This window comes from Clarias gariepinus, chromosome 23 (assembly GCF_024256425.1).
Source record: "Clarias gariepinus isolate MV-2021 ecotype Netherlands chromosome 23, CGAR_prim_01v2, whole genome shotgun sequence".
Classification (NCBI taxonomy): domain Eukaryota; kingdom Metazoa; phylum Chordata; class Actinopteri; order Siluriformes; family Clariidae; genus Clarias; species Clarias gariepinus.
Genome location: NC_071122.1, coordinates 11066205 through 11082320, shown reverse-complemented (window position 1 = coordinate 11082320; position 16116 = coordinate 11066205). Strand labels below are relative to the sequence as shown.

Below are 16116 nucleotides of genomic sequence, written 5' to 3'. Positions count from 1 at the left end.
AAACTACGATAGTGAGTACCACGTGTGACCTCCCGGTACTATATACAATATACAGTCTTCAAACTGGCAGTTCTCTGGGTCACTACCTGGTAACAATTTGGTGCAAAAAAAATTGCATAATTTGTGCGGTATATGTCACACCTTGATGTGCTGCAGTACAGCCCAAAAGTCATGAATCAATATGGTATTAATTATTTTCTTCAGTGGTATAGACATTTGCAGTGTTACTTGGACTGAGGTATGTTTAAGGGAATGTTTGATAAAGTTTTTTTTTTTTTTTTTTTTGGTTCTTGTTACCTTCCAAATTAACTAAACGAAAGGTTTGATATAATGTAAATCTGAAATTTAAGAAGTTTGAGACTAACACATACAGTTGGAAAAAATTTTTTTTAGACTGTATCCACTTTAAACTATTTAAAAATAATAATAATAATAATAATAAACTTTTAATGGGTAGCTTTGACTCAAAACACATTTTAGTGTTTTGAAGAGAAGACATTTATTTCATACATTATTCTGTACAAACTGTGATTTTAAAAACCCTTAAGAAAACAGTCTCTGTCCGATCCATTTTTAGATTCATTGGCCATCTGGAAGAGAACATACAGAACACTGCAAACATGCAGGAAAGAGTCTGTTGGTAAGTAACCTTCAAAAAGTTAATACAGTTCAACATCCCCCGTCCCCAAAAATGTTTTTTATTGCCATATACATTTTAGTGCTATATATAGTGAATACCATAGTCCGCTACTCTGTGATATACACAAAAAGTAATAAAGTATTATTCATTAGTCTCTTAAAAGATAATGCTAATTAAAAAACAAGTAGGGAGGTAAGTTCACTGTCCAAGCCTTTGACGTCTCTTTTACAACATCAGAAACATCAAAGAGAGCATTATGCAGTGCTTTAAAGCTGTCAACTGGGTTAATGGAAATCCATCTCATTCTGCGATCGCTCATCTGCATCCAGGCTTTAATCTAAGATACTGCTTTATCTCTCCAGACTGACTGTGCCAATTTTGTGAGACTCCTTCAACCATTCAACAAAACTCATGTGTATGCATGTGGAACTGGAGCGTACCACCCTATGTGTACTTACATTGACCTGGGCCACAATGTCGAGGTGAGAAAGTCATTCTTCACAAGGTACAAACTGACATTTTCCAGCTGTCTCTTTATCGTGGCTTTTTAAAACTACTAACACTTGTGTATCATTTTACCTTTTATGGCTTGTGACAGACCCACAGGTGGCATGAATCAGACAACAGGATATTTAAGGGCTATATTTAAGAATGCTCCTTTTCAATATGCACAGGGATGAATACCAGCCTCAGTCACCTACTGAGAAGTATTGACAAAAAAGTGAAGTGAACAATGAAGACACTATATAGAAAGGGTTAAGAGGGTGACATGGTTGTCTTTGTCGCCTAGGAACCTGCGCTTAGACTGCTGACCAATGCTGTCGAATCCGGGAGAGGAAAATGTCCCTTTAGCCCACATGAGCCATTCTCTGCTCGACTCACTGGTAAGCATGAGTTTAACAGATGGTACAGGAATACTTCTTCTCTTTTTTTAAATGAGTATTTTTATCAAGCTTGTATTTATTTTTTTCTGTTTTTGTAATGAAAACTTACAGTGGTACAATTTAAAATGGATATAGACAGATAGAACTGGACAGTTAAAAACAGGAAAAGGATCGCCTGGTCTTTTACAATCTTCCCAATACAATCTTCTGCTGTTGTAGCCTATCCACCTCATGGTTTGGTGTGTTTGACTTGGTTGAAGATGCTTTTCTGCACACCTCGATTGTAAAGAGTTATTATTTGAATTACCATACTCTTCCTGCTACCTTAATCTAGTTTAGCTATTTTTTATTCTCTTTTTTTTTGTCTAAACTCTAGAGTTTATACTAGACTGTTGTAAATGTAGATTCTATAAAAATAAATAAATAAATAAAATAATCCACCTGGCACCAACAACCAAAGTCAATAAGATCACTTTCTTCTTTATTCTGATGTTTGGTGTGACATGACCTGAAGCTATAAAAGTTGGCTATGTATAATGCAGTGGAAATTATTCATATACTATATGTAAATAAATCATATATAGACCTAGAGAGTGAGAGAGACAGAGAGAGAGAGAGAGAGAGAGAGAGAGAGACAGAGAAAGAGAACAAAGCAAGAGTTAAGTTGCACATTGTTTATTATTATTTTTTTAATATAACTTCATTCCGATAAGGCATAAAATTGTCAATAAAGCAATGCATTATATCATATTCCGTTATACTGTACAGTATATATTAACACACATTAATATATTTGGGGCCATCCCCTCCCATGTATGATATATTTGACTTAAGGAACTGTAGGTTTTAATTTGTGCACAGCTGTATGACTAGTGTGGGAAGTTCTCAACACTGTTAAAAATATTTAGCAATGTCCTTGGCTGTTGCTGTCATGGACTATAAATTCATAGCAAATTGGTGAGATAAAAGCTGCCCTGGTGTTTCACAGTTGGAACAACATAATTCATAATTTTTTCTTTTTTTTTTCTACCTAACCCCATGCTCCATAGGGAAAAAAATCATACAAAAACCATATGCTCCTTAATTAAAGACTGCTTCCTAGAATATAGATTTCTGTTATTATCATATAATCATCATTGAACCATATACTGTGTAGTTAAAGACTGCTGCCCTACCTGTGCATTTCTGGTCGCACAATTTAGTCACACATTGTAAGAAATTCTGGAATAAGCCCAACCTCATAATCAAATAAATATGAATTTTAAATATGAATTAGTCTAATTAAGGGTCTAGAACATAACGACAGGCTGAATTAATGTATCATATGGTTTGCACATTTGTCTTTACTACTTTAGATGGAGACTTGTATGCAGGAACTTCAGTGGACTTCATGGGAAACAATGCAGCCATATTTCGTAGCTCTGTGCACACAACCAGTCAGCACTACATCCGCACTGAGGCTTTCAATGACCACTGGCTCAATGGTGAGATTCTGAAGATAATAATAATAATAATAATAATGTTGTTTTTGATGCTTTTTAGTTAAATGTGTGATTTGTGAACAAGGAACAGGAATGTAAGTTAAAAAATGAATTTTAACATATCAACACTGTAACAACAAATTTTATGTCTGAACAGTTTAAATTCAACATGAATTGCACATGAAAGCTTTCCCTAACCTCTAATCCAAATTTCCTGTGTTGTTATGAATATGATTAATTCTTATACTTTTTAAATTCAACATGTAACTATTGCACATGAAAACTTTCCTAAACCTTTAATCGAAATGTCCTTTGTGTTGTAATGAATATGTTTAATTCTCACACTTATGTACACATTTTTTAGGTAAATATGAAAATTAACAGTGTTAACTAAGAAAAAAAAATCCCCTATGGTGTTTCCTGATTTTTATTGCTTTCTACATTGTGAAGCAATGCTGAAGGCACCCAAAATATGCAATAATCTCATCTGAACAGCTGATGTTGAGATGTGTCTGCTACTTATGTTCTGTAAAGCCTTTATAACGGCTCTAATCAAAGGTGCTGTAAATTTATGATTTTTGAGGGTAGTAACACCAAACACACTTTGGAGTAGAGATAGGTTTTGGCCATGCTTGTCTAGGGTGGTCTTAATGAAAGACCAGTTTCATTATGGTGCTTGATAGATTTTGCAAATGCACTTGAGAATACTGTTCTTGCAACTGTGTGTCTTAAAATAACTTACTGTTGTTGTTGTTCCTATATTTCCTAATTCTATATGTGTTATTTCATAGTTTAAAATCTTCAGTATTGTTCTAGAATGTAGAAAATGAATCACAACAAAAAACATTGAATTAGAAGGTGTGTCAAAATGTGTGTTTTGACTGGTACTGAAAGGAATTTCATTAGTTTTGCAGCAGTTAAAATAAATAATGCTAAAAAAACTAATTTGAAACATTTTAATTCATGGTAAAATTACATGAAATTGGTTAAATGCACCTTTATCATTAAAAAAAATAAAATTAAAGGCCACATCACAAGCACTTACATTCTTAAAATGTGTTTCCTCCCTAGAGCCAGAGTTCGTGGGCTCGTACTCCATCCCAGACACACACAGCCTAGATGATGACAAGGTCTATTTCTTCTTTAGGGAAACGGCTGTGGAGTCCAACCAGCTGGATAAGCGCATCTACAGCCGAGTGGCTAGAGTGTGCAAGGTGAGCTGACTGGCACTGGCTATAATTGGCTAATGAAAATGAAATGCAACCCAGAAGTGTTTAATGAAAGCACCCTTTGTGCACATAAATACAAACTAGGCACGGAAATGATGTATAGGCCTGTGTAATATCATGGCCAGAGTATTAGTAGTGTTATTCATCTTAGGATGAATAAATAAGTTGTTTGTTTGCAAGTTGTAGACCTACACAGGTTTGCCAGTTTATTTAGTACACTTATCTAGTGTCTGTAACAAGCTGCCATCTCAGTGTATTTTTGCCATACTAATTCTTCAACGGTATAGGCTCTACATTTTATTTCATTTAAGTTGCTTTGTGTTCATATTTAGCTGTAGCTCACTTATAATTATGAAATGATAGCTGTTATGGTAAAGCATTCCTTAAAAAAACGTAATATGTCTGCTTGTGCCTTGAGAAAGTTTTTTTTCAAAATATTTCTGCTCTATAGTCATTTTAGCTTGGTAAACCAATTTCACTTATATATGCGGGAAATTATAAAAATCTTATTGTGGGACATATGCCAATTCTTTGAAACTTTATCAGGTAAAATTCGGTGTAACCTATCATTCCTTTGAATTTAACACTGGAGCAGATGATTTGTTCTGTGTGTATCTGGGAGTGGCATAATAACTTTAAGTCCTGGTATGACAGCTTTTTCCACCCACATAATGAACTTTCAGTCAGTTTTCAGTCTCGCCCTGTTAAACAATATGCCTGGCATATTAAACTGTAAAGCTATATGAAATGTAGGAAGAGTTGCATTCGCGGTATTGGATGAGTTTAGGCCATAAATATTAAAACCAGTGTACCAGTTAAATCAGGTCAACTTTTATAATCCTCATAAAATTTTAATGCTGTTTTAAAAACCCTCTGTTTTACTCTGGTATTTTGAAGCCAGCACAGGGTTTTATCAGTTGTAAAGCAAAAATATGATAATCCTTTTACAATCTCTCACTTTGAGAGACTATTAAACACAATCTCAGGCTTGAGACCATGTTATTCAATTTACTGAATCACTCAAGGAGCAAGCACCCAAAGCATCAGACTATTATTTATGGGAATCTGAAATCCAGTTTGTTCATTGTATTTAATATGTGCCCATGTTACTGTTCTCATATTACATCAAATTACATAATGGAACTGTGTATCTGTTTGTCAGAATGACGTTGGTGGGAAGCGAAGTTTGATTAATCGCTGGAGTACCTTCCTAAAGGCCAGGCTGGTCTGTTCAGTTTCAGGGCCAGGAGGCATGGACACACACTTCGATGAGCTTGGTATACAGACTATTAAGAAACAATACAAAACAATAAAAACATACATTGTATGTTCCATTCAAACTTGTATCCAGTACTGTATATTTTCATTCAAACACAATTATTTTATGAAGCCAGAATAAATCTGAGCATAAGTAAAGGAATAATACACATAGAAGTGATACATGTGTGAAAGCTGTATTTAAGGAAATAATACATATATATATAGGAAGTGTAGCTAAATTAAATGATAGTACTGTAATATAATATATTTTTTCATATTTCTAGAGGATGTATTTCTATTGGAGACCAAAGATCCACAAAATCCAGTTATATATGGAGTCTTCTCAACATCAAGGTGAGACTTTATAATGATAATAACTGTTATACAGACATACAGAAGTTGATTAGCATTATAAATGTGACTTTAGACAAGCTAGGTAAAGTATAATATACATTACCAGGTGAAATCTTTATTTATTTGGCATTTTGTCTTGAATGGGACACAGTCAACTCTTGAACCACTTAACATTTGTATAAATAAGTAGAAAATAAAAATTAAGCAAAAATGGATTTTTAGCAAATTTCATTTAGAGCAATGAATAGTAGGCAATTAAATGTTAATGGTTTTAATGGCATGTAAAAGTAAAATGTATATGACTACATACATTATTAAAATAATTAGTAATCCTGATTAGATGCTGTTGAAATTAATACTTATTAATGAAGGCTAAATATTCATCTTTGTTATGATCCCTTTGAATTTAATACTATCTTGCTGCATGATCCCTAAAATCTGGTAGCTTAAAGGTCATCATATTAAGAAGATGGAATGCTTTTTATCTAATCCAGCGATCCTGTGGTATATCAGGTGGTGCTGCGTGTAATGAAGGTATATGATATTTATTATAATTGCTTAGAAAGGATTTAGATGACAAATCTGAATCATACATTACTGGAAATACTGTTGCTTGGAATCGGGTAGAAAAAGGCCAATATGCCATGACACTTTCTGGGAAAATGCATCTGGAATAATTCCCTAATCTCCTGCTTGCATCCATGATCTGTGATAATTTATGCTGTTTGATTAAATCTCTTTATCCTGCCACCTGACATCAGCACTCCCACACCCTCAAAGACAACAGTCTGAGTTTAACAGTCTCCTCCTGACTCTTCTAAAACAATTTGCCTGGGTTCTCCAGAAGAGAGGGAGGTCTACAGGCCATTCAGGAAGGGTCAGAGGTGAACAGGCTCAACGGCCTGTGTTATTATAACTCAGCAGCAAGCCAACACTCACTTCCCCTCCTTCTTTTCTTTCAAAAGCTCTGTCTTCCGAGGCTCAGCTGTATGCGTCTACTCAATGGCTTCCATCCGAGCCGCTTTCAATGGGCCCTTTGCCCACAAAGAAGGCCCTGACTACCGCTGGGTGGAGTACAAAGGCAGGATCCCATATCCACGTCCAGGGACGGTGAGTCTGCTTCAGGGAGGGTCTGTATGTGTGTGAATAAGAATTTTAGAAAAAGCAGTGGGAGGCAAACTGAAAGCATAACTGTGAAAACAGCTGTAGGTTTTTTGCTTGACAATCGATAGGTATGCCTTAAATGCACATGTTGCAGTCATAGTTCTCCTATTCATCATTTCCTACTTTGCACTGGAGGATTATAAAAGAGCTGGTAGGTGTGTTCAGGGTCATGCTTTAGGGCATTTGTGAAAGTGCTATAAATCAGTGTTGTTAGTGCATATGCTTCACTACAGGGAAGAAAAAACCTGGCAAGGTTGTTGGCTCTTTGGATATGCTTGCTAATTATAAGAACCAGCAGTTTAAGTGGTTCTGCATAAATTTACATTTGTTTCCAGGGAAGGAAAAAAAGGGTATTTTAAAGATATTTGTCAGGCATTTAGACACTGACACTTTCTAACTCTTTGGTATGGGTATCCATTTTGTTGAGGGATATACAACACACATATTATAGGCTTATGATATAAAGATGTAAAGGTATTTAAGTACATATAAATATGTATAAGGGTAATCAGTTTATGCTGGTAAAATGCAACCCTCTTTTTTTAAAAATATGTGGACAGCATGTAATGCTGATAGCTTGTTAGTTGCGGTAACATTAGCTGATTGAAAACTTAGCTGTCTAGAACAATTAATCACTTTATAGTACTGTAGGTTATTTTTAAGCAGTTGTATTGTTCACTAATAACTTGTATGAACATGGGGATGTTTAGTGGAAGCTTGAGTAAATGACACAGGAATTTGTAATAAGCAGGTGATGTCACATCACAGCCTTAAAATATCGACGAATGGTGGATATTATAAAAATTGCCACTATTTTGATTACATGAAGGTAGCTGGCATACTGCACATGTAAAAATAGCAAAAAGACTTTTTGACAGTTTGGCTGAAATTGAGCTTTGGACTTGGATCTCTCCACAGCACAAATAACATTCCATTCATGTTCCCTCAGTGCCCAAGTGAGACATACGACCCATTACACAAGTCTACACGTGATTTTCCTGATGACGTTATGAGCTTCATGAGAGGACACCAACTGATGTGGGAACCAGTCATGCCAATTCACCGACGGCCACTGTTTACTCAAATCAACGCCCCCTACAGACTGAAGAAGTTGGTTGTGGATAGGGTGGATGCAGAAGATGGCCAATACAGTGTTCTGCATTTGGGAACAGGTATGTGGGACAAGTGTCCAAAGTGATCTGACGTTTAGACATCATTCCATTATAAATTTATTAAAAGATAATATAATCTTTTTTTGTAAACCAGTCCCAGGGCTGTCTTCTCTTTTATCCTTTACTCAAGGTTTACAAACCAACTTTTGTAATTAGTCAACTCTTGCCTACCTGTGTAAATTTATGTTTAATAATCTCAGTTTTTTTGGAGATATTTGGTGTGCCTTTAGTTATGGAATAGAATAACCAATGTATTCAGATTAATAATTTATGGAGAGGTATATTGCCTCTTTTTTCAATCTTGACTGGTTCATCAGATTATTCAATGAACTATTTCTGTGAGGGGCCTTTTCTACATTCCTGAAATTGATCCCCGACTGGTACGATCTTGAGATCGTGGAAAATCTTTCGGGAAGGATTTTCAGGAAGTTTGTATTTCTTGTTGTGGTTGAAGAGAAACTGCAATAAATTTAACTTCTTAAAAACAATATTAAAAACAACATTTCATAAGTTATTCAAGGGGGCATTGTAGTGGTTTGTAGGCTTTGCTGAATTTGCTAAATGTCACCTCTGTAGTGCTCGCAAAAACCTTTGGAGCGATTGGAGCAAATTTGCAAAAATGGCTCAATCATACTGTGTGTGTTTAGTACAGGACTGTGTAGCAACCTCATATTTTCTGTAGTTACAGGTATCTGATTCATAGTAAATTGTGATGATTCATAGGAAGTGCTTAGACAGTTTGGCAGAGTTTTTGACTATTAGCAGAGTCGTAAGAAAATAAAATTGTAACTGTCTGTACATCACACCCCTTCATATGTAATAAATAGCCTGTTAGTAGGTGATTTAAGGTATATGACATCAGCATTTGGAATGGAGCTTCCAGGAACCACCAAGAATTACAATTTGGGACCATTTAGCACACTTTAATCAAAAGTGAAACCCCTCTAATTCTGTTCTTTTTTAAAACCTCTTTTGTAGCAGCAATTAATAATCTGGGTCGAATTATAATAATATACTATGTTACTAAGGTTACAAAATTATGATGAAGATGCTGCAAGCAGACAAGGCCAATCTTGGACTAGTAAACAGATTGATTGCATTGATGTAAACTCTCACTGGTGTAAATAAATGATTTATACAACAGAATTCGCAAGAGTTACTTCATGCAATAAATTTACCTAAACACAGTCTGACATATTGTCTATGCAGAGTCCTGATACTGAGGTTATGCAAGATGCTATTGCCTTGTGTGCTGAGTCCGTAAACTTTGCCATGTGTGAGTCATTCAAGATAAATACAGACTCTGGGAGCATCTGTGTGCTGAGAGCATTCTTCTACACTAAACCCATTCGAGTCACCCCAGAGCTTGTAAAGAGCACAGAGTAACAGCTGTTAACTATCCGGGAGTAATGTTAATCCTCATTTAAGCTCTGTGTCACCCTATTATATTTACCTCTGCTCAGTCATGGGGCAATAGAGGAATTGCACAGCGTGGGATGCATGGAGAAACATTAAATTATATGTAGGGAAAAGAGGAGAAGAAGTACAAACCAAATGTTGATATGACCGCAGGTGTATCAGCTGGTGAATTACATGATATACAGTATTCATATAAATCGATATACCCTGGTAAAAGCAATTAAAAATAAACAATTAATAAATAAAAATAAAAACATTTTTGCTTTTATAATGCAATTAAAAAAAAACATCTGTTGAAAAAAAACATCCTTATCTCTATTATTATATTAAACAAAACAACAACAATTAGTCACAAAATGCATCCTTGCTTGAAAAGTCTTGAAAAGCAAGGATGTGCACAACGTTGATTAAAATTGTGTGTGTGTGTGTGTTTTTACATATATATATATATATATATATATATATATATATATATATATTGCATTTATATATATGAGTGTGTGTATAAAAACACAAAAATATATTTATTTTGCCATACTACTGATGTATATATAATATAATATAGGAAAATGTTAGAAACTGTTTCAAATTGGTTATTTTAACAATAATGGTTAAATATTTGAATGTGATATATACTATACAATTTATCATATTAGTTTTAAAGCCTTAGAGATCTTTAAAGTCAGCATCTGTTTGTAGATGATGGCAAGGTTCTGAAGGTGGTATCCATTCCCAAGGAGAACTGGGAAACTGAGGAAATCATCCTGGAAGAGCTGAGTGTGTTCCAGGTAATTTAATTCTGTCATACTCTCTTTATTCAATCTTATTGAATTTATAAATCTCCAGTGTCTTTATGCCATCTGTTGACCTGCCACATGATCCTTAGCTGCAGGCTCTGTCTGGTCGGTCTCCTTCCAAAGGTTCAGCTTCCATAACAGAAATAACCTTTTATAAGGAAAAACAGACCTGTGTATTTCCCAGGACCCTTCGGGCAAACTGACCAAACCCAGGCAGTGAGAGAAAGGAGTGTAGTAACAAGTAGTCAAAAACAACAAATGACTAAGGGGGATCATCTTTGTTTACTTACCAAATGAAAAGCGGAGATCATTTATTTAAGGCTCTAGACAGCTAGGAACGTGTTAGTCTCCCCAGGGGACAAACAAGCGGAAGTAAACGGAGACAAATGAGGTTTTTCTACAATGTTTGCTTCCTGGGTTACTAAGAGATGCCAAGGAAATTTGAGATAAAATGGATGATTTAAAGACTTTTCACAAGACCAATGTTGAGGTTCCCCAAAAGCTTTGTAACATAGAGATCATTGAATGACCATAGCTCAGACAGTGTGTTGAAAATTACACAGTGAAAGTTTTACAGTTTTTTCAGGATGATCATTTTTGATCTGATTTTGTATTTCACTGTAATTTATTTAATCTTTTATGCTTGTAACATAAAAGTATGTAAAGCGGCAGTTACATGAAAATAAATTGATTAGAAAGGCTAGCATTAGCAAATTAATTATTCGTTTATGACTGTAAACAAGACACTACAGTATGTTACAGTATGTTATATTATTACTTTTGACTATCACCATACTCTAAAATATTTATATGTTAAATGTTTATACTTTTTATCATGTAATAATTTCTCTAATCAGCCAAGAAAGGCTAAATTAAACAACAACAACAATAATAATAATCAAAAAGCTCTTTTTGTCTCTGATCTGATGACCTACTCCTTCAGCTACATGATTTACCTACAGTAACTGCATGAGATTTGGATCTTGAAATTTGGATCTACGATTTGATCTTGGACCGACCACAGCATTTTTTAGCATTCATTTTGGTCTGCTGGCTTTGCAAGTAATGACCCCTAACATACAGAATCTCTGACAAACACATTAAAATGCCTGTCTGTCCAGTGCACCTGGCTACACAATGACATTTTCAAACACCATCCCGCTTACCAATATAAAGAATGAATCAGTGCTTTACAGATGGAACAATAAACATTATTCAGTGTCACATTTAGCATCTCTGGGCTTGGACTTCTTATATATACACCACTGGCACTAGAGACAAGGCATAGTATTCTTTTAGGTACCACCCTTAAAAAGGCATTTGTAATAGAGAGAGTTGTTTTCAAAGTCAAGGGTCATTTGTTGGCAGCACATGGACGACAAATGAAGCAATGAGCCAGAAAAGCCTGCAACTTGCACAACAGCCTGAGATGAGCCTCTTGTTCGGTGCCAACAATGCGTGTCCTCCTTCACCGAGTCCATGATTTGGGAGGAGATTCAGGTTGCCATTTAATGAATACTGACAATTTGTTTTCTTCCTTTTATCTTCTAGAGTCCTATCCTAAGCATGGAGCTCTCCACCAAGAGGGTATGTACAGCTGTTTTGTGGGTGGTCATATAGAAGTAGTGTTTAATAGTGTTTAATGACTTCCCTTCTGGGAGATTAGTAACAGACGGGGAAGCTTTAAACCAGAAGCCCGCGTTCATGCAGTGAAAGTGGTTCTTTTTTTAAAGCTATAATTAAACTTATTCTCATTTTAGTAGATTTTAAAATGCTTGTTTTCCTAGATAATATAAGTTATTGGTTTAGCTATGAACTGCAGCTATTACTCTTGTTTTATCTTCTCAAGGGAATGTAGTGTTTATTTGTTTAGGGTTAAACTATATGGCCAAAAGTATGTAGATACAAGACCATCATAATGTATGTGCCTCACAAACTGTTGCCAGAAGTTTGACACACACAACTGTAAAGGGCCAAGTACACATACTGTAGACCCAGGTATTTTTAAGTCTAAAATAAAAAATGAAATTGCAAAACCATGTTAAAGCATGCCAAACCAAGAGGCGGGGGCATAGCCCTACCCATATAGCCATGCTGGCTGATCATTCACTCACTTACTCACTCACTCTAGCCCACTCATTCTATACAGGGTATCCCATGGGAGTCAGGGCACTAGGCAGGGTACATTTTTTCTTGTGGACGTCAACACTGAAAACGGAGTTTCTAAATTTCTCCACCCTGCTACTGTATGAGTTTTCCAAAAGGTTAGTGACTTAAAACAATGTTTGCACGCCCAAAAAAAAATTTTCAACATGCAAGTGTATACATGTAAGGACTAAGATAGCTTTGTATCATTACAATTTCTTGGTAACTATGGGGTAGAGGCCAAACATGTTCCAGCATAAGAATACCACAGTGCAAAAAAGCGAAGTCCATATGGGCATATAGCCTTGATCTCAAAATGACCCTAAATCTGGAATTAGATGTTTAAAAAGGGTAATGTGGGAGTGTTGTCCAAGTGTCCACAAACTTTTGGTCATATAGTGTATTTTTAGATATTTATTGGATATATTACTGGATTATAAACTTATGTATTCTATTAATTTGCAGTATTTTGGTACATGCAAACAAAGTTTTTCTTCAAATAGCAATTTAAAAAGAGGAACATTTATTTAATACATTGATACATCAATTATTTTGTAATCCATTGAATAATGTTTAGTGATAACTACTAATACATCAAGTAGAGCTTGTTACAGTAATCAGTAATGTTTTTAAGTGCAAGAGGCAATAATCAAGTAGTACAATCGCTAGTGTCTATTCAGACATGACAACATACAGTATTAGTTTGTGGAAGAACCTTGTCCTGAGCAGCATCTTTTTCATTTTTCTTTTTAGCATGCTCTGTTTGTGAGCAGTGCAGATTCTGTGGCTCGGTTGCCCCTGCAGAGATGTGAGCTCTACGGAAAGGGCTGCGCTGATTGCTGCCTGGCTCGGGATCCTTATTGCGCCTGGGACGGCACCACCTGCACCAACTATTTCCCCACTAACAAGAGGTATTTTTCACATTAGTGCTAAAGTTTTATCGATTTATGCACAGTAACATGATGCAGTGTATTGTGTGGTGTATCATTATGTTTACTTTTTATTGTTGAATGTGACCTTTTTAAACTCAAGTGCTGGAACTGTGCCAGAGGCAGATATACTGCTGTGCTGTGCTCAGTCATATATCTGTTGTTTATGTGCAAGGATGGAAAGCAGCCAGTTGTGTTATGAGGGATGTAAGTGTTTGGCAGACTGCTGTTTTATATGAGTACGATGCTCCAGGCACAGATGGATACATGAGTAAGGAAGCTGTAATGAAGTCAGCGCACCTAGTAAAACAAGTTGTCTGTTGTATGCCAGGATTGTTAGTGTAGGCCTAGTTAAAGGTTAAACTAAAGCGTTATACTACTTTCCATGGAATATTGGTAGAGCCTTATGGTCCTATTAGTACAGAGATTGATAAAGAGTTGTATTTGTTGCTTGAGTAGTATCTATTATCTTAAAAAAGGTTTTAAAAAATTGCAATAATAAGATAATGAGATTAAATGGCATGTAGAAGATGTTGATGCTAGTAAAAGAATGTTATTTTTGTGAAATATAACTCTTTTAAGATAATTAAAAAACATAAAATAATTTAGTAAAATTAGTCATGTTTTATTTATATCTTAAAACAAGGCTTCACGCTAAGATTAGCTATAAACATACTGTAGATACCTTAAGTTTGTTTCTTATTGTAAATGACCTTCACAATATATAACTTTTTTATACCTGCCTTTGGCAGACGTTCACGTCGTCAGGATGTGAGGTACGGTGACCCATGGAGCCAATGTCAGGATCTTGGAGATGGTAATAACTATAAATATTTTTTTGAATTTTGTGACAGCACAGGAGTCTAAATATTTCATGTAATGTTATTTTTACTTTAAACTGATCAAAGTAGAAATTTCATATAGCTGTTAATTTATTGGTGTTTTTCGCCTTTTCTATAAAAATAGTACTAATATACTGTAATATACATGAAATCCTATGCAGGGTCAGAGGAAATTGAGCTGAAGGCAGTTTATGGTGTAGAAAACAACTCAACCTTCCTGGAATGCTCCCGTCCTTCACCTCAATCGACAGTCAAATGGATCATGCAGCAAAAACACAGTCAAAACACTAAAGAGGTCAGGATGAACACACATACCTCTGATTCCTTCTTTGGAAATATTAGCAGGTTGAGAATCATTTGCATGTTGGCACAAGTCTAGCAAGATATACAACTTGCTGATTAAGCTGCTTGCAAATTTCTTTATGGTTTATGATTTTAGACATAGTGTAAATGTTCAGTTCGATGGCTATGATGACGGATCTAAAAGCCTTTCAGCAAGTTTTTTACTACTGTGCATACTTTTTGGTCGATTACACATTTAATAAATAATTAAAACCTGGGTGGCCTGAAGAAACCCTTTACCTGAAACTTTTGTAGGAATTAAATTTCTACCAAATAATCCTAAGACTACATGTTTCAATAATTCAGTTTGGCTGCAATGGAAACAATAACATCATTTTCTTTCTCAGCTGGTCCCTGGTGAAGACATCATCTTTACAAAACGAGGTCTGCTCTTACAGCGGATAACTTCCTCAAACGCCGGCCTCTACCTGTGCACCGCTCGCGAGCAGTCATTTTCTCGCACCCTAGCTCGCTACGAGCTGCAAGTCATCTCCGAGCAGTATGTAGCAAATACGCGCAGCATTCCTCACTCGGAACCCAAATTGGGTGGTAACTATGCATCATCTTCGCTGAGCTACAAGGATCTGCAGATGATTGGTGTTAGCGGTCTAACACCCGACGAGTACTGCGAGCAACTGTGGTATCGCGAGAAAAGGAGGCAGCAGAAACTGCGTGCACTAAAGTGGAAGCAGACGTCGGAGAATCGCAAGGCTCGAGTTCGGCGGGAAAAGCCACTAAGTGAGACAATCGAGTGAAACAGACATTTGAGGAAGAACAATATCATTCCACATTAGCATGTTAACATCACAATCAAATGTAGAAGATCTAAAGACATGCCCTAAAGAAAAAATGTCAGCTATTATCCTAATTTGAAAACCCTTTACATTTTGATATGACGTTTCCTACTGAATATGTTTGCAAAAACAATTTGATCAAAGTGTGACATTCACTGAGTGAACACATCACACTTAAGGTTTTAATCATTAAACTAACTTCTTACCCAGCATGATCTTTGGAAAAAGATACTCTTAAATTTTTTTTTTAATCCACAAGATTTTGATGATTTTTTATTATTGTTTTGGCATTGGAGTGTGTTACAGAAAAAGAAAAAAAAACAAAGTGATACCAAACATAATTTTATTGACCGCTTGACGTATATTATGAGCTCACTTATTAGTCATTAATGCTAAAAATATAATATAAATGGTTAATACAAACAGCTCCTACTAACAGCTAAAAGACAGTCATAAACACATTGCTTTTCTATAAAGAAAATGTTAATAGAACAAAAATGTCAGTTCTGACTCAGTTACAGTATTCATTTTTTTCTATAAGCATTGTTTTATATTATTTTGTAGAGAATGGTTGACCAGTCAAACACGAAATGGTGTGCTCCTACTAGAGAGGGTTTAGGGCCACATGGGAATCATTGAAACTTGTTGCAACACAGTACTAGTA

The 16116-nt window shown here is 35.5% G+C and overlaps 1 protein-coding gene across 1 annotated transcript in view; it reads left to right on the top strand.

Annotated features, from left to right (window-relative positions):
• si:dkey-49n23.1 (semaphorin-3D) overlaps positions 1–15666 on the top strand; it is a 51121-nt gene extending 35455 nt beyond the window's left edge. The window contains exons 4-18 of the mRNA XM_053483861.1: positions 578–640; positions 1003–1122; positions 1431–1524; positions 2880–3008; positions 4077–4219; positions 5397–5511; positions 5779–5848; positions 6814–6958; positions 7962–8184; positions 10303–10391; positions 11952–11987; positions 13299–13456; positions 14227–14291; positions 14478–14611; positions 15006–15666. Of these exons, the coding sequence (XP_053339836.1) occupies positions 578–640; positions 1003–1122; positions 1431–1524; positions 2880–3008; positions 4077–4219; positions 5397–5511; positions 5779–5848; positions 6814–6958; positions 7962–8184; positions 10303–10391; positions 11952–11987; positions 13299–13456; positions 14227–14291; positions 14478–14611; positions 15006–15413 (1992 nt within the window). The 3' untranslated portion in view covers positions 15414–15666. The remainder of the gene's footprint in view (positions 1–577; positions 641–1002; positions 1123–1430; positions 1525–2879; positions 3009–4076; positions 4220–5396; positions 5512–5778; positions 5849–6813; positions 6959–7961; positions 8185–10302; positions 10392–11951; positions 11988–13298; positions 13457–14226; positions 14292–14477; positions 14612–15005) is intronic.
• The last annotated feature ends 450 nt before the right edge of the window (positions 15667–16116 follow it).